The sequence below is a fragment of the Eleginops maclovinus genome, chromosome 6 (genome assembly GCF_036324505.1).
Source record: "Eleginops maclovinus isolate JMC-PN-2008 ecotype Puerto Natales chromosome 6, JC_Emac_rtc_rv5, whole genome shotgun sequence".
Lineage (NCBI taxonomy): Eukaryota > Metazoa > Chordata > Actinopteri > Perciformes > Eleginopidae > Eleginops > Eleginops maclovinus.
The window spans coordinates 21,739,554-21,758,706 of NC_086354.1; the positions used below are offsets into that span (position 1 = coordinate 21,739,554).

Genomic DNA, 19,153 nt, shown 5'->3' on the forward strand with positions numbered 1-19,153 from the left:
GCACACTTTATACAAGCCAAAGCGAGAGCAAATATTTGTCTTACACACACACACACAACTCTGAATGAATGGGTCTGCTTTAGGTGCAAATAAGCCACTGTTTGCTAGTCCGCCATAAAACCTTTATTGGGTGATAAAATATGTTCTTTACAACCGATTGCTCTTTACCTTTGTGGCCAAACATATGAATTAATGTGGGTTTAAAGCCATGGATGTATAATAAAAACTGGATACAGCATTGTAGGCGGGGCCTCGTTCATTCCTATGAGAGCGGCCTGAGATTCTCCAAAGAAAAACCTCCCGAATTACCCATCATGCCTGAAAAGTCTTTCTGGGCCGGGTGACGTCGGAGTTTGTCCACTACGAATATTTCTCAAAGTCAGAGCACTTCCTGGGGGCTTTTGGTTTAAGCATGTCTCACAAATGAAATTAGAAGACAATTTGTATTAAAATAGCAAAATTACTTTCTGTTTATACTATATGTTTCTTTAAACAGCTAAGGTAACTCAAAGAGGAGAGCATTTGTTGGGGGCTATTTTGAGCTGCGGATTAATACCTATTTGGTGCACGAGTCAGCGGACTAACAGGTCAAAAAGTGCAAAGTGGCTCAGAGTTTTTATAAATAAAGTAAACCAAACCAAACTTAGTAGTAAACAATTGTTAGTTTTGGTATTTTTATGGGTTTTGCAAACAATATAAAAGGAGGAATATAGATTACAGTGGGCCTCATCCTTATCCAGGTGGCAGATTACTGTAATCTTGTTACCTGTCACCTTCTGGTTTCTAACGGTGACCATGACCTTGCACACGTAAGGAAGCTTGCACGCAAAAGTTATGCAAGGCTTTCAGCTGCTAGCGTGTGACGGTAAGTGAACGTTCTGTGGCTAAATGATTCAGAAATGTGATGCAAGCACTTCTGTTGATCGAATAGATAGGAGATGTAATACAATGTAGAGCACAAACTCCTTTCTCTTCTATCAAAAGCTCTCACTGACGGGCACCAAGGAAACACAGGATAGGATTTGATACGGTGGGGGGGGGGGGGGGGGGGGGATTCGTTGAACCTGACAGGATGTGACCACAAAGAGAGAGGAGTGTGTGGCGTTCATTGAGTTTGATTGGGGAGGTGGGGGAGAGGGGGGCGTGGGTGTGGCGGGAGGAAAGGTGTCGTCCCGGTGATTGGGTTTTGATTGACAGCTGTGGGGGCAACCTGTATCTGATTTGATTGGACACTAGCTCATCCACGAGCGGCGGCACACACAGCTGAGCACGCTCCCTGTCTCGCCTCTGCAGACACACACGCACACGCACACACACACACACACACACACACACACACACACACACACACACACACACACACACACACACACACACACACACACACACACACACAGGTTTTCTCTGGTTTGCTTTTTCTCCCTCCGTCTTAGTCATTCTCTTCTTGTCACCAAATCTTTCTGTGTCCTCTCTGCCCACGCCTACCCCCTCTTTCCTGTCGGTTTGTTTTTCTTCTCCTCTCTACCCCTTGTCATTTTTATTTCTTTGCTGGGATCTCAGTTTCTCTCTGCACTTACCTTATTTTTTAAACATCCAGTCTCTTCCACTTCCACTTCTATCCAAATCCTCTCAGTATACGGTGAACCCTGAAACACTGTCAGGGTCATTTTGAACCACATGGACCTATTTTTTACCACACAACATGACTATATCTTGTATAGAACATGCATAATTCAATGGACGCTCTCATATGGAGTGTGTATAGTTATATAACAAATAAATAGATTTCTAGCTTACAGTGTAGGTGGTCCCAGTGGGAATTGAACCCCTGGCCATGGCACAATGTTCACGCCCTTCTTTTACGCCGTTTATATTTTATCGACCCATTTGCTGACTGTTAAAGCTCGCTAATGCCATGACTGTCACCTCCTCCTGCCCCGCCTCCTGTCTGTTCCACCTGCCAATCAAACTAGTCTTATTCCTAGGCTCTGATGTGATGAGCTGACAGCGGGAGAGAGGGAAGGGGGTTGGCAGGGGAGCAGAGAGGGAGGAAAAGGAGGAGGGATGGGGAGTGAGGAGAGATAGAGGAGAGTTATAGGTAAGGATGGGGAGAGGAGGAGGGTGAGGAGGCATCGTGACAAGACGGAGGGGAAGCGAACGAGTCGTGAGTGACACAGCGGCAGAGAGATTTCCGATGATGGAGGGATGGAGGGAGGCAGGGAGGGGAGGACAGGGGGTGGAGGAGATTGAATCGATAGGGCTGCCTGGCTGAAGGTTCATCTATAATGCAGAAAGGCCAGGGGAGAGAGTGTATTTGTGTGGGCAGGATTTAAGACGGGGGTTGCAGTTTGTTTCTGTGTCTGTGCCTCTCATTGTGTACACACTGTATCAGCGAACACGCCACAGCTTGTACAAACACATATTTTGGCTAAATGTCATGTTAGCACCATGAGAAAGTGCCAGTGATTGGTGAGTGTGTGCAGACCGTCAGTGCTGCTGCCTACACATGTATCGTGCATGTGTGTGTTTATTGATTTGTGTTCTGTGCAATCCTTACATCGCTAAATGTGGGTGTGTTTACATGAGTTCTTCGGTCTAAAATGCCTCTATTGGGACCCTTCTTTCTGCCCTGGAAAGAAGCATCCTCCTGACACTTTTCATTATAGTCTTGACCCGCATGTCTATATGCTTGAGTTAATACAAACACAGTGCAACCGACCAACACACTTTAGGAGAAACCAGTGTACTTTCAAAAAGGATGTAAATATAAAAACACAAATGTGCCGAAACACATGCAAATAAAGGAGCATCTTCACCATCTTAACTTAACATGTGCAGGGTTTCCGAAAAGAACTGCAAATACAAAACACTGCAAGAAGCACAAAACACAACTGAAGCAAGGGGACACTAAAAAGTGATGCACACTGTCACTGTTGGCAGAGTAATGGTGTGTTTTGTCAGTATCTTTGAAATGACTACGTTAGCTTGCTAGCTTAGAGCAGATCTGCAATAATATCGGAAAGAATCATGCGATCACTTTGTTAAAATGAGCCGATTAAACTCAAATTTTAGTAAACTTTCCAACAACGGCAACTGTCAGCTAACTTTATATTCCCAGGACGTCAACAAGCGCTCCGGTCCCAGCTGTGTGCGTCACTTTTTAGTGTCCCTGTTCCAGTTGTCTTTGTATTTGCAGCGTTTCGTTCATAGAGAGCTTTTAGTAAACCCTGCGAATCTTTCATCAAGTAGGTGAATGATTTCTAAATGCTGTGCATGTGCTGTGATGTGGGTGAATGTGTCTCTTAATGCATGAGTCTTAGCACATTTATCATTTGCATCGTTTTTGAAACTGCAGCGCGTTTCTCCTAATGGAAGTGATTCGGGCCGAGTGTCTGACACTGTCTGCTACCGTATTTTAATAATCAAAAACAGGCCAAGTTTCCATGTTAGATGAAGCATAAGCTGTATCTAAATGACAATCTACCAGGTAATTGACAAGACATAAGAGTATTATATTAGGAACTCACACCTAGTTCAAGTCGTGTAAGTGAGAGAGGACATTATTACTGGCCGAGAAGAGACAATAAAAAGGATATGAGCACTCTCACAAAGAGAGTACATAAACCCCTCAATTAAGTGGCCATCTAGGAACTGTCCTCAGTAGGATTTAATGAATGTTCAAATGCTCGACCTTGTGTGGGGTCCTGGGAATAAGAGAATGTGGCAGTGACATTATGTCGTAGTGTCTCAAAAAGTGTCCGACCTTGACACCAGACGCAGTGGCATCTCTCTAGAGGAAAAACCTCCAAAGTGTTCTTACTCCTGTCAAATGTGAACATTACTCAAACTCTAACTCAACTCCCTATTTATTGGCACAGGGAATAAAGCCCTGATGATGCAAGGATGATGAAAACTGTGTGCAAATGTTCTGTTTTGTAATTAAATATTGTTCTCTTGATATTCATTGATTAATTTCATGCTATTTTGAGGTTCATAAACTCACTGGTAATTGGCAGTCGGTAGGTGGCTGTGTTTGTGTATTTAAACCAGTGAAATTGTGCGCTTACTTGCAGACATGGCGACGATAAGACCTTTGTGTGTGTGTGTGTGTGTGTGTGTGTGTGTCAGTACGCTTTGTGGATTTGTGTGTGAGAGAGTGTCTCTTACTTGGGGTTGCCATTGCCCGAACACTGGAGATAAAACTTCTCTCCCTCTCTGGGCAGATTGCTCTCAGGCAGGATCTGCACGTCTGGGGAATCTGTACGGAGAAGGGAAACACACACACACACACAAACACACACCGATTACATAAGACAGGATTCAAAACCGCGCAGACAGTAGCGACAGTCTCATTCATCCCCATCTCATATCTACTCCCATCTGCATCATGTAGGCGTCACCATCTCTCTGCCTCCCACGATGACATAACCCCTTACACAACGACATCGCTTTCCCTCGGCGCTGCAGTGCCGGCGTGTCGCCCACAGGGGGGCAGCACCGGCACAGAGTGTGCTCCATTTATAGTTTCAATTCAGATGATAACCTGCTCTCCTACTCTGGGCCATCAGCAGAGGAAGGTTAAATTCCCGTGTGGCCATTATTACAGGAAGCTAATGTGAAATTATTGAAGCAGAGATCAAACTGCAGAGGGGGGAAACAGATTCTACTGCCTAATAAAAGAAAAGAGCAGGGCAGGAATAAAAATGGAGGATCCGAATGAAATCCTCTTTAATAGTCAGGCTCGGGGAGTGAGGTTTTACAGGTAATGGGATTACGTAATCAGGATACAAAGGACAGGCACTCTGTTTCAGTCACATTAAAGAAGACGCAATCAGATTACTATTACACTTCTAAACATGTGGGATTACTTTTAGGTACAATGGTAGCAAAAACAGTAAAAAAAATGTATGGTTTTGATTTTTTTTGGATTCATTTATTCAATTTTGTGTACTTTTTTTGACCCTATATAAAATAGCATGCAGGATCAGTTCTATTTCCACTTTTTTAAACTAGTATTTGCTCATTGTTGCTGTACAAGCTACTGCCTGAATATGTTTGATAAAGGGCAGGTTTTCCTACAAATAAAATCATATTTTTGATCCAAAATATCTTGGTTTCTTCCTTTCTATGGATCAACTTGTGCTGTTTTCTTACATACAACACTAAAGTAAAGAAACATCTGATTGATATTGATGTAGTATTGACTTTATTTTAGAGGTTATCCAAAAGCAACAGAAAGTAATCAGCTTACATATCTTTTGTATCTCTCTCTTATATCTCTATATTTTGATCATTACATTGGGTTAAGTAACTATTAATTGTGATGGATTACATTTTAAAGTAACCCTCCAAACCCTGTTAATAGTCACACACATGTTGGACTCATGGTCAAATTTGTTTGCTGCCATCCCAAAAACTGATCTGTTTGAGGTTTTTTTTCTTTCCTGTCTGTCCTCTACTCCCCCTCTTTTCCTCCTCTGTATATCCGTTTCCTCCCCCTCTACTACAACACCCTATTCCCCCGTTGACTCACACAACACCGCCAGAGCCTGTTCGCTCCTCTTGTCCCCATGGGTCAGGGAGGGATGGTTGACGACGCAGGTGATGAAGGTGTTGTCGTCCCCGCGGCTCACGTCCAGGGTGAGCTCGCTGCTCACGTTGTACGTGGGATCGTCTGGAACCGGCTGCACCATCTGTGGACGTCCTGAGGTAAGAGAAAGACGGGGACAGTCATGAGTGTCTGGATCTTAACCAGGAACTAGCACACACACACACACACACACACACACACACACACACTGTTTCTTTCACTCCAGGTTGTGGTGGTTTCTCGTTGTAGAAGTGTACAGAGCTGCAGTGACCCCCATTTGTTCCTGTTAAATGAAAAATGACCTTTCTGTGCAGTTACCTTGTGCCCCCGGGTGTTTTGCTGTGCTATCTCTCATTATATGCCACATGTACTGTTTTTCTAACAATGTATTTCCTCACACTTCCCGAGCAATGTCGCACCTTTTCCCTCACTAAAAAATTATATATATGTAGGTTTTTCTTGCTGACTTATCCAATGTTGTACATAAAGGTCATCACAGATTCAACGACCACGATAAACCTTGACATCATATAAAGAATACATTGGAATATTTTAAAATAACCAGGGCTAGCAGTGGTGTTATGGGTCTCTGTTTTGCATTAAATGTGTTTAATGATGATAAAACATAATCAATTAGGTGTTGAACAGAACATTAATCAACATTTTGTATTAATTGACTTGTGTTTTTAAGTAATTAAGTTCTCTCGAGTGTTGCTGCATTTGTCTGATTATCACCGTTGTACTTGGGAAATCGTTTTTGGAGTTTGAGCTCTCTGTCAGAAGAAAAAAAAGAATTCATTTGAAGACACAATTTTTGGGCATGATGATGGACATTTCCCACTATTTTCTGACATCTTATGGCCTGAGCTATTAATCTATTAATCAAAAAGCAAATATTGAGACGAATCACTGAGGAAAATAACCGCAGCTCTACAAGTGTTGGATTTTCTAAAAGGGTTGTAATTGTGGTCTAATTGCCCGTTCTGAGAGGATAAACATAACAAATCAGTTTTCACAGGTTACACAGGTTATCCTCCTGCCACAGCATCCCTTTTTATCAGGAGGGAAGCATTTTAATGTCAAGGCCACTTCACGGCATCTTCAAAGCTGCAAAAGTCAACGTTGTGTGTTGGCAGATCCAAGAGTTGACTGAAAATTTAATTTCCTTTCAGTGCCAGGAACTCCTGTAATGTAACATCAGTGAACTGCACGCAGCGCGCTCATGTTTACTAACCAGGCCGGGCTGTGATGTCTCAGGCTGAAGGACACCAAAGGCGCGCGAGAGAGCGAGAGCGAGAGAGAGAGAGAGAGAGGCCAGAGAGATCTAATGTGGCCACGTCCAGCTTTCTTTGGAGTAGCTCGCTGTTGCTTAGGAGACCGCTCGCTTTTCCATTACTCAGATGCAAGCATTCAGACTTTATCCTTTTGGAAATGAAGAGAATCTACCACCTTAACTTCAATCTGCTGTGTCTATTTTCCTTTATCTGGACTCATAAAGCTAGTCTGTTTTTATGATGCACGTAATAATTGTATATTGAGGAATTTCCTTTTGATGCCTTTCTTTCCTTTATGGTACATTTCTGGCAGCAGTCTGTGCAGGATAAAAAGAGCTGGGCAGCTGCTTGTCTGTGTGTGTGTGTGTGTGTGTGTGTGTGTGTGTGTGTGTGTGTGTGTGTGTGTGTGTGTGTGTGTGTGTGTGTGTGTGTGTGTGTGTGTGTGTGTGTGTGTGTGTGTCTGTCTGTCTGTCTGTCTGTCTGTGTGTGTGTGTGTGTTTGCAGCAGCAGCAGCAGCAGCGGAGTAGAGTTAGACAAAATATGAAAGCATAAACACAGAGGAGACTGTCATCCGGAGATCGCACTCTATTTTACAAAAAATACATAAAACGAGTTGGTCAGACCGTGAAAGTGGCTGGTGAATCTTGGAAAGTGGACCAGAACCTTATCACTTTCTCTTGCATGGAGTGACACACACACATCCTCTCTCACACACACATAGAGAGGCGTGCACACACAAGCATAGGCACATGTAGGTCAGGCTTATGAATAACATATACACAGAGGAGGCAAAGATAGTGGCAAGGGAGAAGATTGGAAAACACACACACACTCCCTCTCTCTCAAACAGATACCTCTTCCCTCCTCCCCCTCCAGAGAACTCTTCAAATACCACTGAATCTAATGACATCTCCCTTTTCATTACCATAACCAGTCCTCTGACCCGCAGAGAAAATTAGTTTACTTTCCAGGTGAATTTCAATAATCCTACGCCACTCAAAGGAGTCATTTCGTCACTGTCTGCCTCTCTCTCTAACAAGACCATGCATCTCGGAAACCTGGGAGTGAAATACAATCCTGCTTGTTTACCCACTGACACCGTCGGTTTCCAAATCACACAATTGAGTTTTAATATGTTTTTTAGGTTTTTTTTTCACAGGCCCGAGGGGTCATGGGAACGACTCGTCACACTTATTAAGGGAAAAAATAATAAGCAGTCAGTTTAAGTGGTTCTTCCCAAGACAGCAATGATGCACATTTCCCTATAATTCACATTTCCTCAGTTCATTATTAGATAATCAGCGTGGATTTGCATGTCAGCGGCTCCAAGCAGAGCAACAAGCATAACGGACTGTGAGCAGGTTGTGTTGCACCGGGTTAGGTACACACTGACAGACTCACACTCTTAAAGGGCCAGCGCACCAAAGCTCACCAAAAAAAACGACGTTTACTTTTTTATATTTTTGATATGTCTGTCTCTAAACTAGGGCTGCATGGTTTGGAAATAAATAAGCAATTGCAGTTATTTCTACTGCTTTTGAAATTTCAAAAATCTGTCATTTCAGATTACTGTTACACTTCAAGAAATGTGGGATTACTTTTAGGAATAGGCCTACAATGTTATTTAAAAACTAAACCGAGCGTAAAGTGTTTGTTGTAAAAGGATCAGATTTCATTTCTTCTGGTCTGTTCAGCAGGCTTATACTTTAAGTGAATCTATACTTCTACTGCCTGAATCTGCTTTGAGGTTTTTACAGTTTTTCATATATTCAATTTTGATATGTCTGTCGCTTAACTAGGTCTGCGTGATTTGGAAATAAAAGTAATCGCGATTCTTTTTACTGCTTTGAAAATTGCAATATGATTCACGGTTTCAGAGGGAATGGCACTATATCAAATACTCAAATTATCATCGGAAAATATATTAAAATCATAGTGTTTTTAAAGAGGATCTGTACCAAACAACACACACAAGTTTTTTTATCAAGTCTTTATATTATCTTTAGTAGGCTGCAGCACTACAATACTTCATCCAGATGTGTGCAGCTCCAGTCTCTACCCATTGAATGCAATATATGTGGTGCACACAGCTGTTAGGACTGAGTTTGCTACAGAAAATGTTTTTTGCCAGATGATATTCCCTCTGTTAGAAGGAGTTACCTGGTTGTTGTTTCTGGAAACAGAGGTTGCTGTTTTCATTGAGGAGAGATGTCAAAACTAGAACACATGCATTAAACAAAATGTGAAAACCGATCCTTAAACTGTATTTAAACTCTGTATTTAACCCCCTAATCTCTTTTTCATATTGTGCTTTCCACTCCTGACCACTTCAAATGATTATTTGAAGTAATGAAGCTGCAGAGTACCTGACTCTACACTTTACCCTAGCTCTCCGGAGCTTTTTGTTGTCTTTCAGCTCATTATTTGGGTTTTCAGGCCCACAGCATCACTGTTTCACCCCCAATTCTCTTGTTATTTCCTGCAGCAGCTCCATTAAACCAAGTGTACACTACCTGTACACTGCAACAACAAATGAACACGGACACGGAGAGCGAAACAGAGAGACAGAGAGAAAGTAGCTGGTCTCTAGCATTTGGAGGCTAGATATTATAGAAAGAGTCATGGTAGTGAACACAGCGTGTCTACATATAAAGGCAGTTTGTAAAACAGACTGTGCATCAGAAAATAAGATGCAGGGCTGATGGTGTGGAGATAAAAATAAAGGTGTGAGCAATGATGCCTGATAGGTGTTGAATAAAAATGAAACACAGCTTCCAGCAGCATAAATTAAAACCAAGGCATGCTGGATAATCACACATACTATATGATTTACCGCGAGGGGCTGAATACGGGAAGATAAACACTTTGACACGCTCAAACAATTGCTGCACTCCTTCCGTTTCGTTTGACCATTTATGGTAGGAAAAACAGGCTAAAATACAATACATAAAGTCCATTTAATCACTGAGGGTAAGAATATTGCGGTAGAGAAATGTTCAGGATTTCAGAATCACTTGCAGTCACCAGAGAAGCTTATCCTCCTGACACACCCCTTTGCTTTTAATACAACACCACACTGATCAGGTGAGTACAGCCAGGTTAAACAACCACTTACTCCGCCCCAAACTCCAGTGCACGCCCACAACCAATGATACGCAGCAAATATTACATAGAAACGCATAAACCGCGAATCTCAAAGCTCCTGCAGACTCTTTTATACAGACTTCCTTAACTTTCTTTTGTATTGTGTATCATATTTGTTATTTAAACGCCACGATTCACTCGGTACATACATCATTTAATGATATCATTGCCTCGTCACGTGATTCATTACTTTTAAAAAGAGTTCAAAAGTTTGCCACAGCTACGGAAAATACCAAATAATTATAAAACCATATTATATAATCAAAGGTATATTTTTAATGACTGATAAATCATTCAAATCAGAACATGAATATTCAATTCTATTTTCCCAGCATTAGTTATAGTGTGTGCTGCCTTTAATATTTAAGCTCGGCAATTCTCCAGGAGCTGCTGAAAGTTTAATGGGATGCCTGCATTTTTTTTATTCTATCTCCTATTCCTGGAGTGAAAAAAGGTAGGCAACCTGAACACGGCGGACATTAACTCCCCCCAAGGTGGTGATGGGATGCAGATGAGATGCTGGTGCTGCTGAGGCTTCAACCCTCCAGCGTACAATCCACCACTAAATAATCATATTAGCAGAATCACACAACTGGATGCAGCAATTAGAGCGTCCAGCTCGTTCGGGCCTTTAAGGTCGAAGAAGAGAGCTTTGGACCGCAGTTTCGGGATTAGAGCTGAAACATTATCCACTTAATCGATTAGGGGACGGAACCAAAATCCTTTAGTCTCATAATGGGATGTTAAATGCTGTTTACATAATCAAAGTCATGAATCTGCCAGGGCTTCATGGGGGGTTTTAATGCAGATTTATATGAATGGATTGCATCAAATAAAGCATTTTACTTCCTGGAGTGAAACTTTTGTTGGTAAATCCAGAACAATGTATCCTCACAAATGTCTTCAATCTGATTATGATGTCCAGACATTTATCAGGATAACAAGCTGGGTAATGCCTCTCAAAAGTTAGTATTTACACTGATTTTTGTTGTAGGTTAAAGTAATGAAACTGAAGATCTTCGGAAACTATGGGTTTTTGGATTGTTGGTTCGACAAATCAAATGATTTTAAGCTGTAAATTGGGGATTTGGTGAATTGTCAGTTGTATTTTTTAATGTATTTTAACATTTAATGGAGAAAAACATGAAATGTATTCAAATTAAATGACAGAAATAATCAGTTTCAGCCCGCTTTTACATTTAAAAAAACATAAAATTGCACCAAGGTAAGGTAAAGGGAATAAGTAAACATATTATTGTTATTATTATAATAATCGCTGAACCAAATGAACTACAAAGCAGCCACAAACCGTTTTGTACAACACAGACTATACAAACAGAAATAATACAACATAAATAAAATCACATAATGGGTTTTTAATAGGGACCTAAAAGAGCTGAGTAAGAAAAACTCCTCTACTTATTATTCAACAACTTTGCCATCCGAACAGGCCCTTAACCCCCAGCTACCACGGTGAAGCTGCTCTGCCTTAAAGGGAAGAAGACTCTGCTTTACTCTGGGTCTCCGCAGAATAGAAACATGTAACTGTGAATCAGGAGCGATGCATGGCTTATCAACACCCTGCCTGCTCAGCAGAAGCCAATCTCCGGATGAGACGGAGGAGGTTTTAAAAATAATCAAAACAGTCATCACTTTTTAGCTTCAATCGGATTAAGTCCGGTGAAAGTGCTCAAGTGTGATCTGAGCGATTATGTGAGGTCATCTAATTTGGGAAGAGAGTTAAGTACCGGGTGGACGTTTAGCTGCTGGGACACATCTTAGTTCTTCCTTCTGTCTCTCCAGAGGCCGAGGTGATTAAGCACATTTACTAAAGTGCTGTACTCCAGCAAACTTTGAGATATAACATTTCCACTTCTTGCTACGTCATACTTTTATTTCATTACTTTAATTATGTTGGTGACTGGGATTTATTCCTTGGGTATCAACGAGAAATCCAGATTTCTTCTGCCAACACTTAAAGTCCTCCCTCTCTTCTGCCCCAACTTCATTCTTTTACATCTCAAACTTACTTCCTATCATTCTCTAAGCTGAAATTAAAGCAGGTTTTAAAAAATATGTAAACAGTCGTGAAGTGTAACAAACTTCCTCTGCTCATGTACTGCACTCCAGGTACATGAGTATTTCCATTTTATGCTCCTTTAAATTTAGACTCTACTAGAAACCAGAGCCCAGTCTGCTCTGATTGGTCTGTTGTGATTGGTCAGAGATGTCCCGCCCCTTAGCCTGTAACGTACCATGTGTTGGAGCGCTAGCCAATAGAAGCCAGAGTGCTACATAGTGTTGTCATGTTACGGAAGTAAACAAAGGAGTCGGGGAGAAACTCCCTCAGGAGGGAACACTGGGATTTTAGTCTGAGCAGACCATTTACATGCACACAATCCTATATATAAAAAACTACAGGAAAAATCACAACAGGGCCTCTTTCAGTAAGATTCTCAATGCAGTACTTTTACTTATAACCGAGTATAGTTCTTTACCCGAGTACTCCTACCACCAATGTATCTACAGTGTGTGATGCAATCTGAGAGGAAGATTTGAGATCCTGTACTTCTACTTCAGACTGCTTCTCCCATCACCGTCCATTCCTCTGATATCTCTTTCCGTCTCTCTAACATTACCTCGCTCCAATACGGACTCACGCCCATGTCCCCTTCGCCATCCGCCCCACGTCCCGCATTATGACAATTTTTGGCTGCTATTCTGCCTGTATGGCCTTAAGTGCCACCATAAATCCCCATTATCCTCAATCCAATACATCGATGTCACTAAATGATCCATGGGCCTTTCACACAGTACAACTAATACAGTCTTCAAAGCTCTTAGCCTTTCATTCTTCTCAATTACCACTCCCTTTCCCGCACTCTCCCTCATCTCCCCCCTCTATCTAAATCCTCTTTCTGGATTTCTCTCTCCATTTCGTCAGCTTTCTCTCTTTTTTTACCCCTCTCTCCTGTTGCGCTTTCCAGTCCCCCTCTTCTTTAAAACGGCTCCCCCATATTCTTCATCTTCCAACCCTCCTCCCCCCTCCCCGTTTTCACTCCTGCTCAGCCGCAAAGCCAGGCTCGCCTCTTCTTCTGTGGTTTTCTTAATTCCCCCTTCTGCTCTCTCTTTCTCCGGCAGTCTCTCTCTTTACAGCTTCTATCAGTCTCTCAGTATCCTCGCAGTCGCTCCGTCTATTTTTATGCGCGCGCACACACACACGCACACACGCACACACACACACACACACACACACACACACACACACCAGCTCATTCACTCACTCCCTCTCTGTTCTCTGTTTTCTCGGCAGTCCTTCACTGTCACTTTCTTGATACAACGCATCTCTCTCTCTCTCTCTCTCTCTCTCTCTCTCTCTCTCTCTTCTCTCTCTCTCTCTCTCTCTCTCTCTCTCTCTCTCTCTCTCTCTCTCATACACACACACACACAAAAACACACACTCGTTTCATCTGTCGCCCTCATTCCCTTCTCCTTTTATTGTCAGTGAAGCTGTCAGAGAAGCAGTGGTGAGCAGCAGTGTATGGGCTCATCTTTCCAACACAGACAGACACACACACACACACACACACACACACACACACACACACATTGACTACAGCCACATGAAGCTGTAATAATAGCACGCTGACCTGTAGTGCTCTTCTGCTATCAAACCGGAGAAGAGCGCTGTGTGACAGGGTGTGTGTGATTATCATCCATCCATTAGCAGTGTTTGTGTGTTAAACTGTGTGTGTGTGTGTGTGTGTGTGTGTGTGTGTGTGTGTGTGTGTGTGTGTGTGTGTGTGTGTGTGTGTGTGTGTGTGTGTGTGTGTGTGTGTGTGTGTGTGTGTGTGTGTCTGTGTGTGGATCCAACAATGACTGATGGGTGTTGTGCGGTGTTAGGACGGCTGGGCGAGGCCTGAACACACCATCATTCACATCCAGTTGATCTCCTTCAAATCGCTCTCTGTCGGCCTCTCTGTTTCTCGCTAGATTTTAAAGGGTCGGTTCACTAAATGTACAAAAACAGAACCAGTGCTGCTTTGGATGCAACCCTAGTCTCACAGAAACAAGACCGTTGATTCAGAAGCCCTGGATCACGTTCAACGACTGTGCTTTTTGAGACACTTTATGCCAACATGTTTAAAGTTATTTATTACAGCAATGTTCTTGCACGCCGATGGGCGACGTCTTGTTTATATGAACTACTGTTAAAGAGGCGAACTCTCATGGAGCGAGCTATCCAGTCTGTGAGTCTTTAGGGCATTTCTCCAGACTCAAAGAAAACCATGTTTTGAAAACTTGGGTTTTGAAAACTTTTTGGACAGAAAAATTGCGTTAACTACAGTATGGAGCTTCAGGGGGAAAAGTTTGGGACGTTTGTATTAAGTGCTTCAAAGCTAAAGACATACTAAAAGTCATCAGAATAACCAATTATGATTCAAATCAGTCTCCTGTGAGCCCCTTAACTTTATGGAGCCACAGTATTAATGTTCTGGTCTACCCATGGATGTGTCCGATCCTTTGGAAGGTGCTTAGTGGCGTATTAAGTCAAAATGTCTTAAACTGGGGTGACTTGGGGCCATAGAGAATGGGACTTGCATTGCCCTTAAGCCCCGCCTCCAACGCCCTGTCATGTCCGGTCTCATACAGATAAATAGGAGGATGGAAAAAAAACTCAGGATTCGGCCTTTAGCGCAATTTTCTAGCTCCTATAAATTAGGGCTATTCAAGTGTACTGTGAAGATCATTTACATACGTCTTTGCCCAATTTAGGTCAATGGAAACAATTATTTTTAGGCCCAGTAGTGTCACATGACTGACGCTGAAGTTGTAGTACACCACTAAGAGCGATTTGTTCGCTTCCTGGGGTTTGAAAGTGGCCCTACTCTTTAGGCCTGATTGACCCCGCCCGAGGGGGCAGACGCAGCAGCTTGTAAGAAACAGCGTCTCAGGGCATGTTAACATTTAACAACCTATTAACGTGGCATACCCACTTAAGGGGAAGACACCCAGCTACCAGGCCATATTAACCATGTTTACATAAACGAAGAACAACTCCGACATCAAGAGTGGCCACGGCGATTATTCTACTTCATCCTATCTGCACAAACGATATATATTAATATTGGTATAAGTCTCATCACTGTCCGATCAAACCTCAGTGAACTAGCAGCCAAGAAAGAGCAAGAAACAACTTCACTTTGCAGAGCCACAGCTATAAACACGTCTTACCTTTGCTGTTTGTGCTCAAAGGTTGTGTTCAAGGGCATACAAACGCTGCTGAAGGTTAATCCAATGTCTCTGTGTCCCTTTGAAATGATTACTGATAATCCATCATAAGATTTATTACTAATAAACGTGCTATATAGTTTAGCAGGTCGGAGCGTTTAGGGCGTGCTCTCCACGTGTCCTTCTAACTGAGCAATGGTAATGTTTACATGGATTTATGAACCCCTCGATACTATTGGCTCTAACGGTTACAGGTCAATCAAAAAGAAGCTAGAAATAGGTTAAAGTTACAAACTACCTCTACCAAAGAAACAGTCCTATCCCCAGGAATTGAGTCTCTATCAGACATAAGATCAACAGCTTTTGTTCGATATAAACATAATTCTGCGGTACCTTTTACAAAAACTGCTCACTTTGAGGTCTTTCAGAGTAATCAAAACATTGTTTTCTCCAAAAAACATGTTACTGCTGTTTTTTTTATAACACTTTTCAATATTGGGAGCAATACAAACAAAATTGCATTTCAACCCCATTATAATGATTTGTCAGCAGAAATCTCCAGAGATGAGTGCCTCAAAACCTGGGCGAATCACTTCCATTACACGGTAAAATGGGAATACACATTTTTGTATTTTAAGACGAGCTGACCCTTTTGAAGAAACATCCCATCTACTTTTTTTTTTAAAAGCAACACTCTCCAGACTCCTCTTTCCCTCTGCCTCCCGTTTTTAGTTCAGCTGTAACAAAGAAGAAAAGATAATCTGTCCTCCGGCGGGCAGCTATCCCATTCCTCCTTTTCTTTGTAGCCTTAGTCCATTCTTATGATTCATTTCAATCCATAATTACAGCAAACACTAACACTGCCAAGGCATCAGAACACAAGAAGGGCCTTTTTGCATTACAAAGCCTTGTAGAGTGTACCATTTTCACATCAATAAACCATTATCATATTACATCATCACATTATAATAGTATAATTACGGTAGAGAAAGACACTGCAAATAAGCTCTACCAGTCTGAGCACTGCAGTTTACAAAGATTAAGCGGGACATCTGCCGGAGAGCTTAGCAGTGGACCAGGGGGCGCTGTTCTTCCAGTGCAAACAGATCTTTACAGCTTATAGAGTTCATAATACCGGCAGATGGTAGGAGGAGCAAAAAGGCATCAGAAACAACACTTCCAACATGTTAGTTCTGCTCAGTAAAGCAAAACAGAAAGATCTTTGACTGATGAAGCAACAACAGGCAGGGGCGGGAATTACGGGAAACAAGGCCGCCGCTGCCAATAACTCAGAGGCTGCCAATCGTCTCCTTGACTTCGGTTTATCTTTAAGAAAGAAGCCGTCTAATTTCTCCTCTCATGACATCCTCGCCGCGCTCCCTCTGCCTTTCTCTTCCCTGCTCTATTCTCCCCGTTTATCTGTAACACAAAACCAGTCGGCCAGGCCTCATGCAAAGCTCTCTCTATCTCTGATTCTCTGTTCGCCCTCATCCCTTCATCCTCTCCTCCTCCCTGCCTTTTATTGCTGGATTCTGTCGTTATCCCCGGCTAGATCCGACCCACGCTATCTCTGGCTCTCCGTGGTGTCACAACCAGAAGAAGATATGTTGCAGCTCAACGGATAACACAGACACAAACACAGACACACACAGACACAGACTAATACAGACATAGACACACACACACACACACACACACACACACACACACACACACACACACACACACACACACACACACACACACACACACACACACACACACACACACACACACACACACACACACACACACACACACACACACAAATAAACACAAATAAACACCAAACACATGCATGCACATCCACAGGATCAGGAAGGATGGGAAAGAAGGGCACACACTCACACAGCATCTTTCTGCACACACACACACACACACACACACACACACACACACACACACACACACACACACACACACACACACACACACACACACACACACACACACACACACACACACACACACACACACACACACACACGGGCACACACACACACACACAGGCACAGGTTTATGACACACAGAGAGACAGCAGGCAATGTGGCAAGGACACAACAGCATGATCACACAGACACAGACACAGACACAGACACACACACACACACACACACACACACGCCAATTTTCTCTAAAAGCACACACGAATGTTCAGACATATGCGCACAAATCTGAGCTTGTGTAAACATACACACTCGCAAAATCCCCGTACACGCTGATTACTGCAGGATCACACACACACTTACTGTAAGCACTGAGGGGAATCACACACACACTTGTACACAAAACCAAGTATTCGCATTCCTACAGAATATCCTGGCTCACACACTCTGTCCCACACACAGGCTTGGGGAGTGACTGATTACATGAAACTGGATACAAAGGAAAAGTAACCATTTTTAAAATCTGATTACTGGTAGATTTGTCAAAACGGGGGATTACCAGGAGGATTACAACCCTACAACTCATTTTAAAATAGCCAAGTTATTATATTTATTTTCAAATGCAGTGGTGGACACGAATTATTGAACAAAAAACAGTGTTTTCTTTATAACTGTTTTAAACTAACACATCGTTTGTAAATTATACTATTTAGTCCTTGACTATAATTTAGGAGTTCCCGTTTTTCATACAAATGATCCAGTTTCCCTCCTTTTTAAGATATTGTTTTGTTGCTTTTAATAAAACCCTTAGGCAGAAAACTTCTTATTGTTGTTTATTTTCTCTCCTAAATTTGCATTGCATGATATTGAGCTAACCAAAAAGTGGTGGAAAGTAATCAGGATACAGCACTTTTATATTGTGATACTTACATCTCTCAGCCCTGACCACACCCAAGTGCTTCCTAACCACACACACAGACCCAGGCCAGAGCAACACACGCTTTTCTCATGCACACACACAGCATCCACACACTCTTTTTGTCTCTGACCTGGCAGCTCCTCGTCTCCTCGGTACCAGCGCAGCTTGGCGGGGGGTTTGCTGCCTGTACTGGTGCAGGTCAGGGTGACTTTGCTCCCCTCCGACACTGCATTCTCAAAGCCCGAGATCTGAGGTTTGCCGGGCACACCTAAAGAGAGAAAGAGCCAGAAAGAGATAAGAGTTAGCTGGGAAGAGAGGGAGAGCAAACTTTCATGCTCCAGGGCTCACCTTGGAGCCAGAGAAAGCAAAAAAAGGCCAAGGGCTGAGCTAGCAAGTACTGTTTTTTGGAAGAGCAAAATGTGATACAGCATCTTCAATATCTCAGATAAGCTTGAATTTATTAGCTCAAATCTGAAACTCTGAGAAATATAATGATGCAGGCTTGTAATGATTTGCCCCAAAAAGTGTTCAGTCATTGCACAGCAGCTGGAATGACTGTAAAGCTCTTGTTCCCTATGTCTTTGCAGAATAATCAGACCTACTGTCTCCCCATCAGTGTTCATCAATGCATGATAATATGTTTCATGTTTTGATGGCAAGCAGTCACTTGAAGCTGTGCAAATACAAACTATTTTGTCTCAGAAGAAAAAAGGCGGATGTGTCTTAATGATGTCAGAGTGCCACATGAACTGTGAGGTTGACAGTGTGCCAGCGGTGCTCGGGTCCCAGCTGTGTGCATCGCTTTTTAGTGTCCCCGTTTCCGTTGTGTTTTTAGCTTCTTGCAGCGTCTTTGAATTTTTCAGCATTTTGTTTGTGCAGCTTTTAGTTTCAATGCTGCACATGTTTGGTGGATAAAGATACCTCTTCATTTGCGTTTGTTTTGGCACGTTTAGTTGTTCTTTTCACATTGTTTTGAAAGTGCAGCGCGTTTCTCCCAATGGAGTTTACCGCAGTTGTTACGCATTTGCACCTGTCAGCCCTGTTTCAACCTGTTTTGATCATTACACCA

General features: G+C 42.5%; 1 protein-coding gene across 5 annotated transcripts in view; it reads right to left on the minus strand.

Annotated features, from left to right (window-relative positions):
- Positions 1–19,153, minus strand: part of cadm3 (cell adhesion molecule 3) — a 95,215-nt gene that overhangs the window by 14,441 nt on the left and 61,621 nt on the right. For all 5 annotated transcript variants that reach the window (XR_010166061.1, XM_063886870.1, XM_063886868.1 and 2 more), the window contains exons 5-7: positions 18,215–18,352; positions 5,534–5,704; positions 4,168–4,258 (exon numbers count right to left, since the gene is read on the minus strand). Coding sequence is in view for 4 of the 5 variants with exons in the window: in XM_063886870.1 (XP_063742940.1) it covers positions 4,168–4,258; positions 5,534–5,704; positions 18,215–18,352 (400 nt within the window). In the remaining variant the exon portion in view is untranslated. The remainder of the gene's footprint in view (positions 1–4,167; positions 4,259–5,533; positions 5,705–18,214; positions 18,353–19,153) is intronic.